At 37.9% G+C, this 18,939-nt stretch overlaps 1 protein-coding gene across 1 annotated transcript; it reads right to left on the reverse strand.

Annotated features, from left to right (window-relative positions):
• Positions 1-1,240: 1,240 nt before the first annotated feature.
• LOC131318196 (protein neprosin-like) lies at positions 1,241-2,279 on the reverse strand. Its single transcript, XM_058348031.1, has 3 exons — positions 2,082-2,279; positions 1,850-1,987; positions 1,241-1,718 (listed from the first exon to the last, which is right to left on the reverse strand). Exons 1-3 carry the CDS (start codon positions 2,145-2,147, stop codon positions 1,479-1,481), a joined length of 444 nt encoding a protein of 147 aa, XP_058204014.1. The 5' UTR covers positions 2,148-2,279; the 3' UTR covers positions 1,241-1,478.
• Between the last annotated feature and the right edge of the window lie 16,660 nt (positions 2,280-18,939).

An 18,939-nucleotide genomic window follows, 5' to 3' on the forward strand; every position in this document is an offset into this window, starting at 1 on the left:
CACAAACTCATTCACATTGGTTGTGAGCCCTCACACTAATTAATAAAAAAAAATTGCCGTTCAAAAAATGAGATATAAGACCGGAAATAGTGAGATCGAAAGCACTGGGCTTGGACTCTTCTTGGGAGATTCGTGAAATGAAGTCTTTGCTGGGGAAGGATCGCAATGCAAGGCACTCAGGTTTCTTTGAGGCAAACAGCTAAGCATTCAGTTGGGGGACCAGGCTTTATCAACCCTTGTTTGAGGTGAATTCGGTCCTGTCCGTCATGAAGCGAAAGTAAAATTAGATCGGATCGAAGCTGTAGTCTATTCGGTCCTGACCGTGATAAAGTCGATTTTGGCCATCGGGTATGCGGAAATACGCATTTGAGCAGTTTTAACGGTTTTTTATGGGGCTTTCTCTTGTTAACCCATAGTTAGGGCACTCCAAGTTGAGTTTCTCTTATTCTTTCATCATAGTAAAACACTTACAGAACGCGTGCAATACAGCTAATCTATCAACTTAAGTCGTAACCACGTAAATCTGTGTCCTTTTCCTTTCTTGGTTGTGATTGTTTTTTGCTATTGGTTAATTTGTTCTTTGATTGTGTGTGCATGTTTGCTTGTGGGTTTGAACATTCGGATCCCAAACACACTTTGCTGGGAACATGTATTCAAATGAAATTCGGCATTCTTTAGAAAATCAAAATCGGTTTTTGATTGACTACAGTGCCGTTTTATCAAACATGGACATTGTTAAACTTTCATAGGGTCAATGTCTTGTTTTTCTTGTCAACATAAGATCAAAAGAAGTTGTAATTTTTTATTTCTTTTTTTTTTTATAACGCAGAGTGTCCCCATACTAGCTTGTGTGCACCACAGGACTAAATCTCTATAACCCTCATCAGCCTTTGCTAACCCAAAGGGTTATTACCCATAGGTGGCCCCAAGAGTTTTTTCGCAGTTCAGGAGAGTTAAACCTGGGACTTTTGGGTGGTAGGCGCCTTCGTTCTGATCGATCACCAAGTGCACTACCCCTCGGAGTTAAAGAAGTTGTCTTATTGAGATGTGGTATCAACAACGTTCCATTGCCTGTGATTTGTCAAGCAATTTCGCAACCCTTGTTAAAAGGAGATAGCCATATATAGTTTGGCTTGGGCTAGAATGGAGATCTATGCATAGAAGTTGCTTTAATACAATATGCTTTATAATCTTTTGAATACATGAAGACAAACACGAAATAGTTGAGAACGTTCCATGGTATTCAAATAAAGTTTCGTTATATATTTTGCATTGTAATTTTGTTATTTATTGACGTACGCAATAAAAGGGATCTGGAGTAAAGTAATCCGTCACAATACTACTTTGAAGAACAAAACACCTTACAGTGAAGGGCCCCCATATAGGACTAGATGCCCAAAGTTCCGAGCATTTTTTTTATCAGCAACATCACACACTCCAATATCATTAAAGGTCTCTGTGTTGAACTCATCCACGTTCTAGCCAAAGTCATTGAAAACTTGAATATTCCTGAAGTATGCATCATATTTTGTGTCTTGCTGCAGAAAATGACCACTGCCCATTTCAGGTGTAGGGGTGCCTGCTGGACTATACACCTTTCCTCCCCATTCAACATAGGAAGCCGGGTTCGCTAGTTCGCTAAATATTCTCTTCGGCCAAAATCCAACCAGGGTGAAGTCATTTCCAACCAGCAGCCACCAGTTTCCATTAGCGAGGTCCTATTACATATGAGAACAACAAATTAGAAAGTTCTTACTTTCTCTTCAGTGCTGCATTTTACTCATTTTATTTCATCTTTCTCGAGCCAACTGATCAATGGAGAAGTGATATGAGAGATGGTTGGCTTTACTCGTTTGACATATAGCTGTGTTCCATAGATCGGTCCTCCATACTTAGAAGTCTGTTCATAAACAAAATCAAGAGGTACGTCCGATCTCACTAGCACGAATCCTGGGCATCTTTTATTGAAACAGTGAGCTTGAGGTGCCTGTTGGATGTATACAAACAAAAAATAAATTAAAATTGCTGCAAGTTAAGCCAATTCGTTTAAGCAAATGTAAAATCAATGGAGAGAAACTTACATCCACACGTATAAATGCTCTAGTGCGGGTATCACCGCCATAGAGATCAGGATCAACCTGAGGCATAGTAATCTAGTTAATGAGGTGATTTTTTTTATGTCATTAAACCGCTGGACATAGAATTTTACAAGGAAGAAATGGGGCACCACAAAAGACAAGCAGAAGCATACCGTCCACCCTACTTGTATAGCCTCAACCCCGTTTTGAAGCTTGAATCATGCTACACTGTGCTGACTTCTAGAAACCCTCGGACGGTGTAAGCTAAGCGTCGCACCAGCTCCATTGAACTTGCCTGCGCCAGCTCTTGTCCGAACCACAGCATACTGAACAATACGAACAACATGTTTAAGCAAAAATTCTATTCTACATTTCCCCAACGAATATTCAAGCATAGAACTGCGTGATAGTGTGTGTGTGTATATACACATACTGAAAACTTCTTGTAAGGACTTTAAGTGAGGTCCTTGAGTGACCTCCCTTTTCCGATCAAATTTCGATGATCCGAACCGTTCAATATATTCAGAACGTGATTGAGTAGTTCTTATCACATTAAGCGGTTTGGATCATCAAAATTCGATCGGGATCTATGAGGTCTGCACTTAAGCTAAGTAAGGGATCCCTTACAAAAAGTTAACTGTATATACATATATACTAGTACATATAACAAAAAAGAAATTGACATAGAAAATACAAGAAATGAGGAGGTCCAAACACTTGTAAAGAACCAGTGGGAGCAAGGGGTTATGGGATCTCACCTATTCTGTTTGAATCAAAAAATCAGGAAGTGTAGGCTGGCTTTGAAATCATGGCGAGTTAAACAAAATCTCAATTCCAGGAAGAAGATTGATCAAGCGTGCGAGGAGATAAAGGTGCTTGAATCGGAGGGCCGTGAGCTCCATCATGATAGGCTCACGAATTTAGAGAACTAGATGGCGAATGAATGGGCGAAAGAGGAATTGTACTGGCAACAGAAATCCCACCACAAATGGCTACAATCTGGGGATCGCAATACTTCATATTTTCACGCAAGTACAGTTGAACGACGAAGGCGTAATCACATTTCGGGGATCGAGAATGTGTATGGGGCTTGGATATCGGATCAGCAAGGCATTGTGCATGAATTCCAGAGTTTCTTTCAGCATTTGTATGTCAGTGAAGAAGTTCAAAACATCCAGCAGGTTACTAATTTTATTCCTCACCGAGTTTCTACTACAATGAATAATAGCTTGCTGAAACCGTTTACATCAAGGGAAATCAAAGCTGCTTTGTTCGAGATGCACCCAAATAGAGCACCTAGCTATGACGGAATGACGGCTGGTTTTTTCCAGCGGTATTGGGGAATAGTTGGTATTGATGTTTGTCGAGCAGTGCGTAGTTTCTTCCACGATGGCAGAATGCTTAGGAGTGTGAACCGCACTCAGATTGTTCTCATTCCAAAGGTTCAAACTCCTACAAAGGTCAGCCAATTTCGCCCCATTAGTCTATGCACCATAAGTTACAAAATTATTGCAAAGGTTTTGGCTAATCGGCTCAAGCCTTTCCTTCCTTCGATTGTCTCCGAAAACCAAAGTGCTTTTGTAGGGGGTCGCCAAATAACGGATAATGTTCTCATTGCTCACGAACTCACACACTACATTAAGCACAAACGGTCTGGTTCTCATGGAGTGGCTACATTCAAATTGGATATGGCAAAGGCATACGATCGAATAGAGTGGAGCTATTTGGAGATGGTGATGACACAGTTGGGCTTTCATCAAAAATGGATTGGATGGGTGATGGAGTGTGTGAAGACGGTTTCTTTTTCTATCACAATCAATGGGGAAGCAGGGGATACTTTCTATCCAAGCCGGGGGATCCGCCAGGGGTGCCCTCTCTCTCCGTATTTATTCCTCTTGTGCGGAGAAGGCTTCACAGCCCTGTTTCACGATTTTTTAAGCAAAAGACTTTTACAGGGGTTTCGGATTAACAATCATTGTCCTATTATCTCTCATTTATTGTTTGCGGATGATTCTATTGTATTTTGTCGTGCCACAGTTCAAGATTGCGAGGCTTTGTCTCAGATCCTTGCTTCCTATGAAGCTGCCTCTGGCCAAAAGATCAACAAAGACAAATCCTCAGTGTTCTTCAGTCCCAATACTCCAGTCCAGGCTCGGAATCTTTTATCAGCAACGGTGGGTATATCGATGGAGGCGTACGGTGCAAAATATTTGGGGTTACCAGTATTCCTTGGTCGCTCCAAGCGTGATCTATTTCAATACATCAAGGATAGAACAACTAAGCGGCTGCGAAGCTACAAGGAATCCAAGATTAATCATGCAGGGCGTGAGGTTTTGTTAAAATCAGTTCTTTTGTCGCATCCAAATTATGCTATGTCCTGTTTTCGGTTGCCTAAAACTCTTTTGCAACAAATTTCATCCGAAATTGCAAGATTCTGGTGGGGTTCTAAGGAAGGGGAACGGAAAATTCATTGGATTAAGTGGGAAAAACTGAGCAGGTGTAAAGGTGATGGTGGATTGGGGCTACGTGATTTGGAGACTTTTAATCAAGCTTTATTAGCTAAACAAGGCTGGAAACTAATTTCTGGTACATCTTCTCTATTTAGACAGATCTTTGAGGGAAGGTATTTCCCTCGTACATCATTCTGGCATGCCAACGCTAGTAGCCAATCCTCATGGGCTTGGAAGAGCATAGTCTGGGCCCGAGAACTAATTGACAAGGGATGGATGTGGCAAGTCCGATCCGGGAAAGATATACGTGTTTGGGAAGACCCTTGGTTGTCCAAGAATACTGATTTCAGAATTAATGGAACCACACCCAGAAGAGAGGACATTAAGAAAGTTGCGGATCTTATTGATTCTGATACGAAGCCCAGGAAGATTTCTCTAATCCGTGAGACCTTCAATCAAGAGGATGCAGATGCGATTCTTTCTATTCCTATCAGTTATACCAGCCAAAGAGATCGTAAAATTTGGCACCCATCCCCGAATGGGACCTTCTCAGTCAAGTTGGCTTACCGTCTAGCGAAGGAAAGTTCAAGTCCTCATCGCAACTTTCAGGAAGGCCAAACAAGCTCCTCAAGCGTCTCACCAACAGTGTGGAAGAAGCTATGGGGACTTTCAATCCATCCGAAGGTGAAGATATTTATCTGGAAATGTTTTAATAATGCGGTGGCAACAAATTCAGCATTGGTATCACGCAAAGTCAAAGCTGACCCAGTTTGCACTTGTTGTGGTAAAGCGGATGAATCAATCGCACATATTCTTTTTCAGTGTGAGGCTGCAATCAAAGTCTGGATCCACTCTCCATTTCGGCTAAGACCTGAAAACCTGCTCGATTGTAGACACATGGTTGATTGGTGGGAATGCATCTATGATCGTATAACACAAAGTCGTTTGCCCTCTCCCTTCCTAGGTATGGCTTTACTTTATTGTTGGTGGATATGGCGAGCAAGGAATGATTTTATTTTCAATGGAATAGTATGGGCAACGGATGTTGTTAGTAGGAAAGCGCAAGGTGATTTTTACGAGTTTCAGGACGCTAACACTAAGGTCCCCCATCCCCCATTGAATTCCTCTCTGATGGGGACCTTGGTGTGGCAGCGACCCGAAATGAATGTGCTGAAGATAAACGTCGATGCGGCGGTTTGCAGGAGCTCAAATTCTATTGGCACAGAGGCAGTGGCTCGAAGGGATAATAGTCAAGTTATTGGTATTTTTCTAGCTATTCATGAGGGGATCAACTCTTCCAGAATTGCTGAAGCTTTTGCCATTCGCAATGGGTTAAAATTGGGGACTGCTCTAAAGTATCCTAAGGTGCATATTGAATCGGACGCGGAAGCGATTGTGAGGAGTTGCAGTGATGATCAAAATCCTCCCTCCGATATAGCAGTAGTTATCCATGATTGTTTAATCTGGAAGAATTCTTTCACTTCCTGTGTTTTTGGCTTTGTTAAACGTGAATGTAATAGGGCTGCGCACTGTTGTGCTCAAAAAGCCCTTTCCAATGGCATGTCCGGTCTGTGGACATCCATTTTACCCCCATGGGGTTCTCATCTCTCTAATGTTTAGGCTTTGCCTATCAGATGAATAACAACTTTCTCACCTTTTGCCAAAAAAAAAAAGAGGTAGAGGAAAACTTACATGAGAACCCAAAACAAATTCTTCCAAAGGTCTTATTTTCGAAACATTTCTCTCTCTGATCAAATCTTCTTTAGTGATTCTTCTAATCGGAACAGTGCCAAATGGGCAACCTCCATTCTTCAGCCCTATATGTACGGATCCTTCAACTTTTGAACGAACCTGATCTTTTTTCTTCTAAACAACGAAGTTGGTTTCATCTACAATTCAGCTCGCTTCCATTAATCAATTAAAATCATTGCCTTATATACGATGTAGGACGATACTTAGAGACATACCTCAAAATAAAAACTGTGGTTCTTCAGCAAAGGATGGTTAAAGGCAGGTTAATTGTAGAAATTCACACAATCATATTTATCTCCATACTCGGTCTGTAAACAATACAATCCTTTAGTGACTTTTTAACTGCTTAAGAGTTAATCAAGTTTTTTCTCTATCAATTTGAAACATGAAAGTGATGTTTTTTTTTTTTTTTCCAACTCGATGTGATGACCAAATTATAAAAAGACATGAATGAGAGTAAAGAAATTGGCACCAACATAAACCAAACATTGGGCCTGTAAAGGAACCTAATTTAACAGTCCCATTTCTTCTCCTCGAATTTGATTAAATCTCTTAACTAGAAACATGACCAATTAAAAAAAGTAAACATGAACCAATAATTTTAAAGCCTCTTTCATTTGTCGATTCCACACTCTAAAGTGATTGAAGGAAGGAGGAGTCCCCAAGCATATATAGGGTTTGATTATATACTAAGGAGTTATCGCAAAGCCCAACATTTGGTTTAAACTTCAAGGGTGAGAACTTAAATGAATTAGTGTGAAATCCCATAAATAATGGGAAAGTCTTCAATACACACCCCTTTAAGGTGTGTACCATATGCACCTATTGTGTGGTTCATATTGTGCCACCTCATAAAAAAATTACTTGTAGGACCGATCATTCATAATATTTTATTTCGTATCGTAACTTTTATACTAAAAATTCGTAACTTTTCATCATATGATTCGTAACTTTTGAGTAATACATTCATAACATTTTGGGAATCATAACATTTTAGTGTATTTCAATGAGGGTGCATATGATACACACCCAAATAAAGGGTGTGTATTGTAGCACTTCCCTCCCATAATAGAACAAGTGTGAAATTCCACAATAGAACAGAAATAGGAACATACGAGTATGACTGCGGATAAGATATTTGTTAATTTTAATTTTAGGTGATCAGTTATCCTGTGAAAAAAAAAAATGGCCAAAAGGTACACGGAACCACGACAGTAACAAGAATTTATGACTCATGCACAAATGAATTAACGTCGGTCCAATGCATGTCTGGTAATTTATTGCCTTTGCTAACGAAGCAACTCATAACTAGCTACTAGAATATACACATACCAAAAAAAAAAAAAAAAAACTACTAGAATATACACACCTGTATAGTCTTGACCGCTGGCTTGTTTAGAAATTTAAGTTGATTCTCCAACTCAAGATCTTCCCATGCGGATAACTCTATGCTCCCTTCAACTCCATTGTGGCACGCGAAGAGAGAGGACAAAAAGAGGACTAGGAGAAATGCACTTAAATCATATCCATGCGTTGATCTGGACAATGAAAGCAAAGTATCATGACTTAGCTCAAAGATCGTATTGTTCTAATTCTGTTTAAAGGAACTATTAACAGTATTAAAGAAATTGCAAAAATATAAGACCCTGTTTCAATTAGAAATATCAATAATCAAAAGCGTGTTTCTAAATGAAGATGACCAGATGGTAAGAAATGGATTACAAAAAAAAAATTTCTTATTTGGACAGATATATGGCTTGGAGATAAATTACTCGAGAAAGCTACCGTGCACCTTTTATTTAGCAATACACAGAAGTTTTTTTTTTTGTTACTATTCGTATAAATCGGTTTTTTTTCTTTTCTTTTATGATCAAACATGCGCATAAATAGAAGATAAGATAAGCGATGTGAGATAAGTCTAACACTCCCCCTCACGTGCAACCCGAATGCACGTGGATGTGACAAACCAGGAGCTGACTGACTGACTCGAGCGACAGAGATGACAGAGACTTTTCCACGAGAGGTGAGGCCACCCAAGACCTAGCTCTGATACCATATTAAGAAAATCGAAAGATGTATTATTGATTGTGTTCAAACCATAACCCTAACACACCTTTATATAGGCTACAACTACAAGACGCATAACAAGAAAATACGCATAATAAGGAAATCAAGACTAACTAGGAAACATAAATAATAATCTTCATAAACTGGAAACGTAATAATAAAACTTAGAAAATTTGGCAACATAATATTTCCTAATATTATAAATTGGAAATGTAATAATAAAGCTTAGAAAATATGGCAACATAATATTTCCTAATATTATGTTAACATCCCCCTCAAACTCAAGTAGTCTACTAACTTGAGTTTGAAAAAACCAAGAGAAACCAGGAGCAACCATGCCATGCCAAGCCAAGCCAAACCAAACCAAACCAAACTAGAAGAAGCCGGGAAAGAGAAACGGCTAGGAGAGCCAAAAACAGTCATAAGCGAGAGAAGCCATGACAGTAGAGATTTGAGGTGAAATCCGAGTGCACAAGTCAGTTACATATTACTGTGAGTGCCCAGCAGACGGCGACGAAGTTTAGGCCGCCCGCCGAGAGTGAAAATTTCACAGGGCCTAGATCTTATAGCTCTGATACCATGATAGATTTCTTGGAGGGTTCCAACCTAAAACCAATTGACAATAGGTGGAGTAGCCTCTAAAATATATTAACCAAGCTTGGGTGACTTAAATGAGCGATGTGGGACAAGTCTAACTATTGTGATGAAGATTATTTTTTTCCTATAGTTTTGAAGATGTGTATTTTCTGCGTCATGATGCGGTGACAATTCCAATGGCACTGCGAGAAATGACCAATTTTCTCGAGTTTTGATACAAAAGTAATGAAAAGGAATGGAATGGAATGGAACTCTGTAAGTATTGTCCATGCAGTTTTTTTATTTGTTCGGGGTTGAAAAGTAACAAACTTCATTGATAAAAAAGATTACAACCTACCGAGTCCATATAATACAACATACAAAATACAAATTGAACATATAAAATACAAATTGAACATGGGAAAGACAAACAACACATGCATATCAAATGACGGATAAATTTAGCGATTGATGTTAGATTTCTTGGAGGGTTCCAACTTAAAATCAATTGGCAATAGGTGAAGCAGCCTCTAGATTTTATTAACCAAGCTTGGGTGGCTTAGATGAGCGATATAGGACAAGTCTAACAGATCCGATGGTCAGATCGATTGTCCTTATTGTAGCGAACAATATAATCTTATCTTCTATTTCATATGCCCATGGTATTGGATCGATGTTGAAATACATACCGCAAAAACAAAGTTTTTAGGGACAAGTTGGGCATTTGGTCCCTAATGTTCACCCTATTAGCAACAAACCCATAATTTGGTCTCTAAAAGTGATTTTTTACTTTTCTGGACCATGCTTTAGGCACAAACCTTCAAACCTTGTTATTATCCCAAATTCCCTTTGCCAACCAAAATTTTGGCTTTTGCAACCAATATGTTTGGTCCCTGAAACCGTTACATGTTGTGATATGCGATTTTGAAATTTCAAGGTTCGGACATCTAATAGTTTATTTGACTTAAGTTTTGAGAAAGTTTTTTCAGATAGTAAGTGAAGAGAGATAGAAAGAGAAATGTGATAAATAATTGAAATAAAAACTTATGGGAGACCGTGGCTCAGAGAGAGATCTGTAGTATTCCTATATTTTGGTAGTAATTAGTTTTTTGTTCGTGTAGAAAGTCAGCTGCAGATTATTTCTACATATGGCCGATCGAGAAGAGTTTGTGAAATTAGGCATAAGTCCAATTGCAATAAATCGGTACGTATGTATTTCAACATCGATCCAATACCCGGAGGGCGTATGAAATAGAAGATGAGATTATATTGTTCGCTACAACCAGGAGCCAAATCTACTATTACACCCCCAAAGTGTGATGATAAATGAAGCCCGTCATCTCATGGATCGGACCAACATCACGATTGGTCATACTTACCGAACAGCCAATTAATGCACAGATTATCTTGCTCGATGGAGAGCTGAACAAGATGTCAACCTTGTATTCCTTATGGAAATGCCCATTGTTATGCGAGAGTTTGTACTTAGAGATAGCCTAAACATTACGCAAGTTTTAGACTAGGCTTAGTAGTTATTTTACTTCCTTGCACGCAATGTTTATTATGTTGATACTCTTGATGTGGTACTTTGTTTCGTAAGTATTTTATGAATTTCCGTTTGACCTGAAAAGAAAAAAAAAAATCTACTATTACATGGCTGGATCGGATTCTTTTAGATTCTCATTTGCAAATGCATATTTCACTTCCATCAACTCCATGGACAATCGATCTGAGCATCGGATCAATCGTTGAATTTATCCGTCGTTTGATATGCATGTGTTATTTGTCTTTCGCATGTTCATTTTGTATTTTATTTATATGTTCAATTTGTATTTTGTCTGTTGTATTATATGGACGCGGTAGGTTGTAATCTTTTTTATCAATGAAGTTTGTTACTTTTCCACCCGCCCGAACAAATAAAAAAACTGCATGGACAATACTTACATAGTTCCATTCTCTTCAATTCTTTTCATTACTTTTGTATCAAGACTCGAGATAACTGGTCATTTCTCACAGTGCTATTCGAATTTGTCACCGCATCATGACGCGCGCAGAAAATACACATCTTCAAAATTATAGGAAAAAAATAATCTTCTTCACAGTGATGCTTAGCTCAAATCAAATCAAACCAAACCAAACCTAAATAAGTATATATTGTTCCTGTCAGAACAAAGCCATTAATCTCCAAGAAATCTAATCGAGGCTACAGATTCTGAAAAATCGAGAATGTTCGAAGACAACTAAAACAGACTTGTTAGCTGAACAAAAAAGTTCTCTTGGCACAAAAAAAGTGGCGGTCCGAATCTTATCTGAACTGCGATAATAATTAACTGGATAAGCCCTGCCATAAAGGAGTCATTCTCCATACGGGACGGGGCCAAGCCTATTATTGAGTGGCTCAGATGGATCAGTTTCTTCTCAGTTGCCTCAAGGCACTTTGTCGCTCACCGCAAGTGCTCAAGTTCAAGGCTGTTAATTTTATGAGACTTTTGGCTGGCTCCTGGTGATAAAAGAAGCCAAAATCTAATTTCTTTGTGCATTCCAAACACAGCCAACCGCCACATAAACCATGAAGTTATTTCCAGAGAGAATTTTGTTTTCCATAGTCTCTTCGTCAATTGATAATTTGCCTCGATGAGAAATTAGCCGAACACCGGCCCAAAGTTTCTCGGGCGGGGCTCGGGGTTCAATCCAGTGGGCATTGCAGCCTTAGTCCAGAAGGCCCACCCAAAAAAGAAAAAATATTGCATGCTCTAGTCCAGTATATTGGGCCTCCAAAAACACTTTGGGCCAAAATTTGTTAGTTTTCCCCAAAGACATGCATTCAGCATGCATGGGATGGCTTTCCAGTTCAAGCCCACCATCTTTCTAACATTGTGGCTCCCAAGAAAGTCCAATTTTTATGGACCATGCCATGTAAACCTAACGAATTTTCTTGGAGAATTTAACTACTTCAATCCTTTTTATTAATACGAGTCGGGAATGCACGTTGTGCGTGCGAGTTGAGATTATGAAATTAATTACATCCGCAAATGATATCTCGACTTGGAAGCAGAAGACTAGAAAAGAAGAGCCTTTATTTTGTTCTTTTTTTTCAAGTGGTCCTTTCCAAAAGTCCATCCTACTCTCTCTGTTTTCAAACATTTAAAATACAATAATTAATGGGTCTCTTAATAGCGGATCAAAAAAAACAAAAAATGGGTCTCATAATACAAAATCTTGTATTGCAAGACATCCAACAACCGTTTTGGGCCTCTCTCTAAAGATAAAAGAGGGGCCCAAGAGCCCATAGATTAAAGAAAGCAACTGATGCTGAGCCTGGGCCTATTACTTTCGGGACGAAGAAGAGGAATTTGGGTTTTATCATTTATGGGCCCCCCTAACCAAGTATTTTTATTGAAGAGGCCCTAACCAAGTAAATGTGAGTGCTTTGGAGTATTAAAAATCAGAGTAGCCAAAACAGATTAGGGAAGATTATGAAGATGTTGACGCGTTTTTCTCCAAGAAGCAGGAGAACCAAATATGGCCCAAACATAAGACTAGATTTTCTTGCGGTGTATGCAATCCCCAACGAGCAGAGCGAAGAGGAGTTATGGACGGATATTGCAGACAAAGCAAGCTGTTGAAAGTAGCCGGAGATAATTTCAATGACTTTTTTTTTTCCCTGTTTCAATGGTCCAGGATATTTTGGTTCAGTTTTTGCGCATCTCAACTATTCTAATTTCTGGTTCGGTCATTAAATTTCTACTAAAAATCTAAAAAAATGAGCCGGGCGAATGCTGGAGCTCATACGCTCCCCTGTCCATCCTTAAGTGAGGGAAGACTAAAAGGAAACTAGCTAGATGCACAACTTTTTTATAATTAATTCTAAAATATATTTTGTCCAATTAGAATCCGAAAGAACAATATTGAGCATTTTTTTTTTCAATAAAAGTGGAATAGCCGGCGATTAATTTTATATTTCAACTCTAGCTAGCTAGTGTGAATCTCTCCATTTAATTATGCATAGTAAGATATTATTGCTATAGGAAATACTCCGTTATTGCTGTTGGGTCACGGCCCGATCCCGATTCACACCTCTAAGCACAAGCACGAAAATAACAAAGTACAAACGAGAGATATCCTAAGAAAAACTCCACTATATATAAATCACATATACATGTATGAAAAAACCTTCTCCGGGAGAGCACAAACCGGCTTCCCCTCTCCTCTCTCTCACACTCCCTCATCCGGATGCTCTTCGACAAAGTATCCGAACATCTCCGAGAAGCACGAGCACCGCTCCTCCCGAAGGAGGAGCCCTCACTCAACTCTCTCCCTGCTCTCACTCAAGTCTCTAGCACACATACACACTGCCAAAAGGCAGTCCAATAAAACAAGGAGAGAAAAGGTCCAGGGGTACTCACTATTTCATGCATGGCGCCGTGTCAGACTCCAAAATAATCATGGCGACAAATGGGGCATTCTCTGCTGCTCGACGTCAACCATTTGGTGATGCAATCATTGTGAAAGATATGATTGCAGGCAGGGAGAACTCGTACTCCTTCCCCGTGCACAAACTCGTCACAATATATCTGACAACCAGATTCTCCGAATCCGGCTGTCCCGTCGCCTGGAAAAGAAAGCATCGGAAATAACTCAATCGCGTGTTGATCGAGTCTCCGTGCTGCGACTGGCCGGCGCCCTACCACGGCTGGTTCAGGGCCATCTGCTTCTTGAGGATGTATGCGTGTCCTCCAGCAGGCATATAAACATAGCAAAACTAGCAAAACTGGTAATGTAATTGCTACAATAGTCCCTACTACTATATACACAGTGGATAGCTTCTCTTTCCGAGAATGTACTGGAACTACGAGCATGTTGAATGATGAACCACTTCCAGACCTTGAACCGGAAACCACGTTCGTTAATTAGTTCAACTATTATTGTCGTTGCACACAATTTGCATGTAATCTTGTTAAGTGGAATTTGCAATTGATGCAAGTTTTTTTTTCTAAATTTTTTTGATGATAAATATTTCGGTCATTAATATGAAGGTTAATTTCGAACAAATTGGGACTACGATTTCTTAATGCTCTAAACCAAATAGTACTCCTTCCGTCCTTAAATAAGTGTTTGGCGCGTAACTCTAGACTTTTAAAAAGATGCATTTTTCCCGTTTAAAAGTTTTGTGACCGTGCTTTTTTCGTGCTTTTTCTGTGCAGTCTACGCTTATGACGTATGCTTCTTGTGACCTTTTTTTTTTTGTGCGATATGGACCAATAATCCATAATAACTTAATAGAAAACAGTAATATTAAAAAGTAGGAGTAGCAATTTTTAATGCAAAATAGTAATTTTAAGTTTTTGTATCAATTTTTTTGTATTGTAACCTATTAATTCGTCTCGACGAGAGAAATATGAAATAGTATTAAAAACTTGAAATTGTTCCCTATAGACCAAAGTAAATCCAAAACAAATAAACGTTTTAGATTAAATTTGTCTTTTGTTGAAATTTTTATAAGTTCAATTTATTTATTTTTGTACTTTTCTGGTATTTTTGTGCGAAATAAACCCGTAAATTATAATAATTTAGTATCAAAACAGTAAAATTAAAAAGCAGTAATATTTAATGCAAAACAGTTTAGCCCCTACAAAAACAGTAATATTAAAAACATAAATTAGTAGAAAATTAAGACGAAAAGCAAACATAATATCACTTTTCCTCTTTGTTAAATGGACTTTTAATTATGTGTCGTTTATTTTTATTTTGTTGAATTAATGCACTGAGCTGTTGAGCTCATGTATATATTTAGGGGGTTCTGCTTCTCTCCAATTTCGGAAGAAAACTCAACCAAAAAGTTCATTAGTTGTTGTAATATGAAATTTGGCCAGCTATCTAATTTTGGGAAATTTTCGGTACTTTTTTTTTTGGAAGAGACAAAAATTGAATCCATGGGAGGTGATGCAGGGAGGCGTGTTGAAAAATGATGGATGCATAACAAGGACAATCATGAATAAATATGAACTATAGATACTCCATCTACGAACACACAATAAAGAGAAAATTCTCAATTTTCTTTAGTTCAATAAATAACTAATTTGCCCTAAGGCTTACAACTCAATTTATACTAGAAAACTTGGACCGAAAATGAAACAGCAAAACAGGAAGCTGAATCCCGGTAATTGACTAATTAATTACCAAAATCAAAAGATTTGAGTTATTCCCAAATTTGATTACCAGAGAATAAAGGAAACTAAATAAACTATAATTGGAAAACTGAATACTCTAGAACACTTATTCTTAAAATTAAAACTTCCTAACAAAATTACTAAAACATAAAATACGAAAAACTAAATAATGTTATTTATTAAATTATTTTCAATTCTCATTTTGCATAAGGAGGGGACCATTTACAATTATCAGAAGAGATTTGACGATGTTGACGTGACAACATGCGATGCAAATTAAGGACCACTCTTGCACTTTCTAGTATGAGTTTAATTTAAGCTCCACATGCAAAATCCTTTTCTCTCTCTGCGTGTTGGTATGGCGGAGTAATATGTTTGTTGAAGTTATTAGTTAATACTGCATGTTATTCTAATTAATTATTACGAATCTGAACTAGCTTACGGCTCCATTACTGTCCGAATAATTGACATTATCCATGTACTGTGGGGTACGCGTTTCAGTTGATTGACGGGTGGGGGATAGAAATATGTGGGATGCCAGGGAGGGTCCATATGGATGTGGTCACACATAGCATTAGTTAAGTAGTCGCTACTAAACCATATATATCCGATCCAGTTAAGTGTATCAGAAAAATATGGTTTAGAAGGGTAATAAGACTGTTTTGGGATGCAAATATTAGTACAAGATTAGCTGCAAAGATTTGTTTTCCAACTGTCATGAAAACCATTGGAGTCCCTACACTATTTTTTAATATTTTGGGGAAAAAAATCGAGCATGTGAAACACAAAATAACCACATAAAACACCAACAGAGAGGTACCACTGCAACAAGCCAGAAATATAGCTCTAAGGTCGGCCTCTTCTAAAATAAACAAAGCACGCTAGATTGAAGGTGACTAGCTCGAAAGTTATTGACGACTGCATTAAATTTCCAGATAAAAACGTTCTTTGGGAAAATTGCTTGTTTAAATGTAGAAGTGCCATTACATTGATTACAAATTTAATGGAACGGGAAATGGATGGCAGATTAAACCCTCTCCTCGTTTAAGCATCAGTAAATTGTGACTTCGTTGGTTGAGTCTTCATATATAGTGGTGACATTTTCTTTCGATTACATGGTACCCCAAATACATTAATTAGTTTTCCGATTTCTACAGGAAACAACTTTTCAATCTCTCCTTCTCTAGTCTTTCAAAGTTATCTATGCTAACAAATCGTAGTTCTAATTCGCCTCGTTTCCTTAATCGTTCGTAGTTCTAAAACAGCACTTAATTTTGTCTTTCCCTGCTAACGAGCGATGGAGTTAAATGACAAAACAAACTTTCTTAAGGTAGGCAACATTTACAGCTACAACGTACAAGCTGTTCAACCCGGCCGTATGTCAAGATTTATGTTCCATTTTGATCACCTGTCAACTACAAACCGAATTCCAAAGTTCAAATTAAATTCCCTGTGACATACTTAACGTTTACGGTTTACCTCTTCCTCTTGCTTAGAAGTTGAGATTATACATGCAACCCTAATATAAATTCTCCTGGCAATAAGAGAGACTTCCAAATTTTCAGATTTCACAAAGTTTGTAAGCACAGGCACGCAACGCTGCGCCGTAATAGGGTAATCCAATATTACATAGAGGAGTTTCCACAAAGCATAAGCAGAAAAATCACAACTTTCTTTCTTTTTCTTTTTCTTTTTTTGGGATAACCGGATGTCCAGGGCAGCTTGCACGCACCTCGAATAATTCCGGGCCTGAAGTCTAATAGCCGGGCAAACCGGCCCCAAAAATCACAACTTTCTTAATAAGTCAAGTTGTTCCTTACAATCCCCACCGTTAGAAAACACAGTAAAGACGACAGAAGTTCAATAATTTGCAGTTGGGTTTTCCTTCCATCAGTTTAGCAAGAAAGAGTCCAAAAAAGAAAACATACGAATTTCGCTCAACTTTTCAGAAATTCAGCAAACAACGACGAGGAACCCAAATGAATGGAAATTAGCATCTGATAAGATTGCAGGTGTCATGCGATCAATTGTATGTTTGGAAAGGAGAAGAAACTAACCTGGGAATTTTCTGGGAATCGAGAATTTTGGTAGAGAAAGTGAACGCAATTGCGGCAGGTCGAAGAACTGTGGCTGTCTTAAGACTAGTCAATCGGGTCAGTGGCACCAGAGACTGAACCATGATTTTGGAAATGCGGGCCAGATAATGAACAATAAAATTTTAAAATTTTAAAGATTTGGAAATTTAAAAATTTGTTTGGCTTAGATTTTGAGGAAGAATTTTTTATAATCAATGAAGAAAGATAATAAAACAAACAATGAGATTAAAAATTTAAAAAAAAAAAAGAACTTACCTTCAATTCAATGACCACATAAAGTTATTAGATCTACTAGGCCCCCTTTCACGTTAGTGATTAAATTATGCACTATAATTTTTTAGTTTTGTCTTTATTTAATTTTTTTTTGCATTTATTAGTTTTACGTCAAACTTTTATGTAATATAAGTGAGTAAGGACGTGAGGGATCGGAAAAGTAAAAAAATTTAACTTTTACACAAGTATTTTGGAAAATATCCAAAGAAAAGCTCAAAAAGTCAATTTTTTGACTTTTTCTTGAATATTTTTCAAAATACTTGTTTAAAAGTCAAAAAATTTCACTTTTCCGATTTCTCTCGTCCTTACTCACCCATATCACATAAAAATGTTATAAAATTAACAATTGCAAAAATAATAATAATAATAAGGACAAAACCAAAAAATTGTGGTGCATAAATTAATCACTAGTTATGATGCGGTTGTCTTCCTTTGTGTTGTCTAAGGTAAGTGGTTCTACGTTATGTCTCGAGAAATATTTATTTCGATGCACCCCGAAGATTGAAGGTGAAATAAAAACTATACTGTAATAAACTCGAAACGGTTTAAAACTTAGTTTTGTTTTGTTCAATTTTCCTGAGCTATGGGTGCAATATGGTTTTGGATTTTGGAAAAAAAAAATAAAGGTTCTTTGTTGTTGTGTTGGCCGAAGTAGTCCGAATAAACCAAAATCGAATCCAGTAATCTATTGCTCAACTATCATTGGGTTGGGATTGGGTCCTTCGGAGCCTGTTGCACAACACAAAAGGAAACATTTATATGAGCTGCTAACCTCATTTGCCAGTCTAAAAAATTGACCAAAATGAAACTTCAAATCTAATTTGACTTTTTTTCCCAGCCCATGGAGGTGCTATGTGCTTTAATGTTGTTCACGTCCAAATTTGGCCCCTCGAAACGCCATAGGAGCATACGATGATATGAATTGCTCACAACAAATTTATGAAGTACCCGTTTTCTACAGTAAGTATTACTATAGAAAAGAACTTGTGCATCGTCTTAACTTTAAAATTTACGCGGTATGGTTTTTGGAAACAAACACATGTGCACTAGAAGAATGAGTGAGCTATAATTGAAAAGAAAATACAAGCAGTCCCTTAGAAGAACTCGAACTAAGGAGATATGGCCTTGACTTCGTATTACCTAGTTTTAGTTCATGGAATTGCAAAAAGAAATGTTAAATAATTACCTGGCCTAGCTAGAAATTAAGATGAAGGAGAATGGGTGATAAAGGAGAGTGGGTTGTCAACACCTCTTCTATCGGTGTATTGAAGCCTGCCAATCTGCTATATGGACAAAATTTATCAGAAATCTTTAAGCTTTGTTTGGAACTTAGGGAAAATGGGAGAAAGGGAAAGAGAAGAAAACGGGAGGGAAATGAGAGAAAAACGGAAGGAAAAATTTACTGTTCACAAAACACGTGTTTAAACTTTTTCGTACTACGCCCAGCTTCCATGCTGCTTTGAATAAATAGGCTCAT

This window comes from Rhododendron vialii, chromosome 2a (genome assembly GCF_030253575.1).
Source record: "Rhododendron vialii isolate Sample 1 chromosome 2a, ASM3025357v1".
NCBI lineage: Eukaryota > Viridiplantae > Streptophyta > Magnoliopsida > Ericales > Ericaceae > Rhododendron > Rhododendron vialii.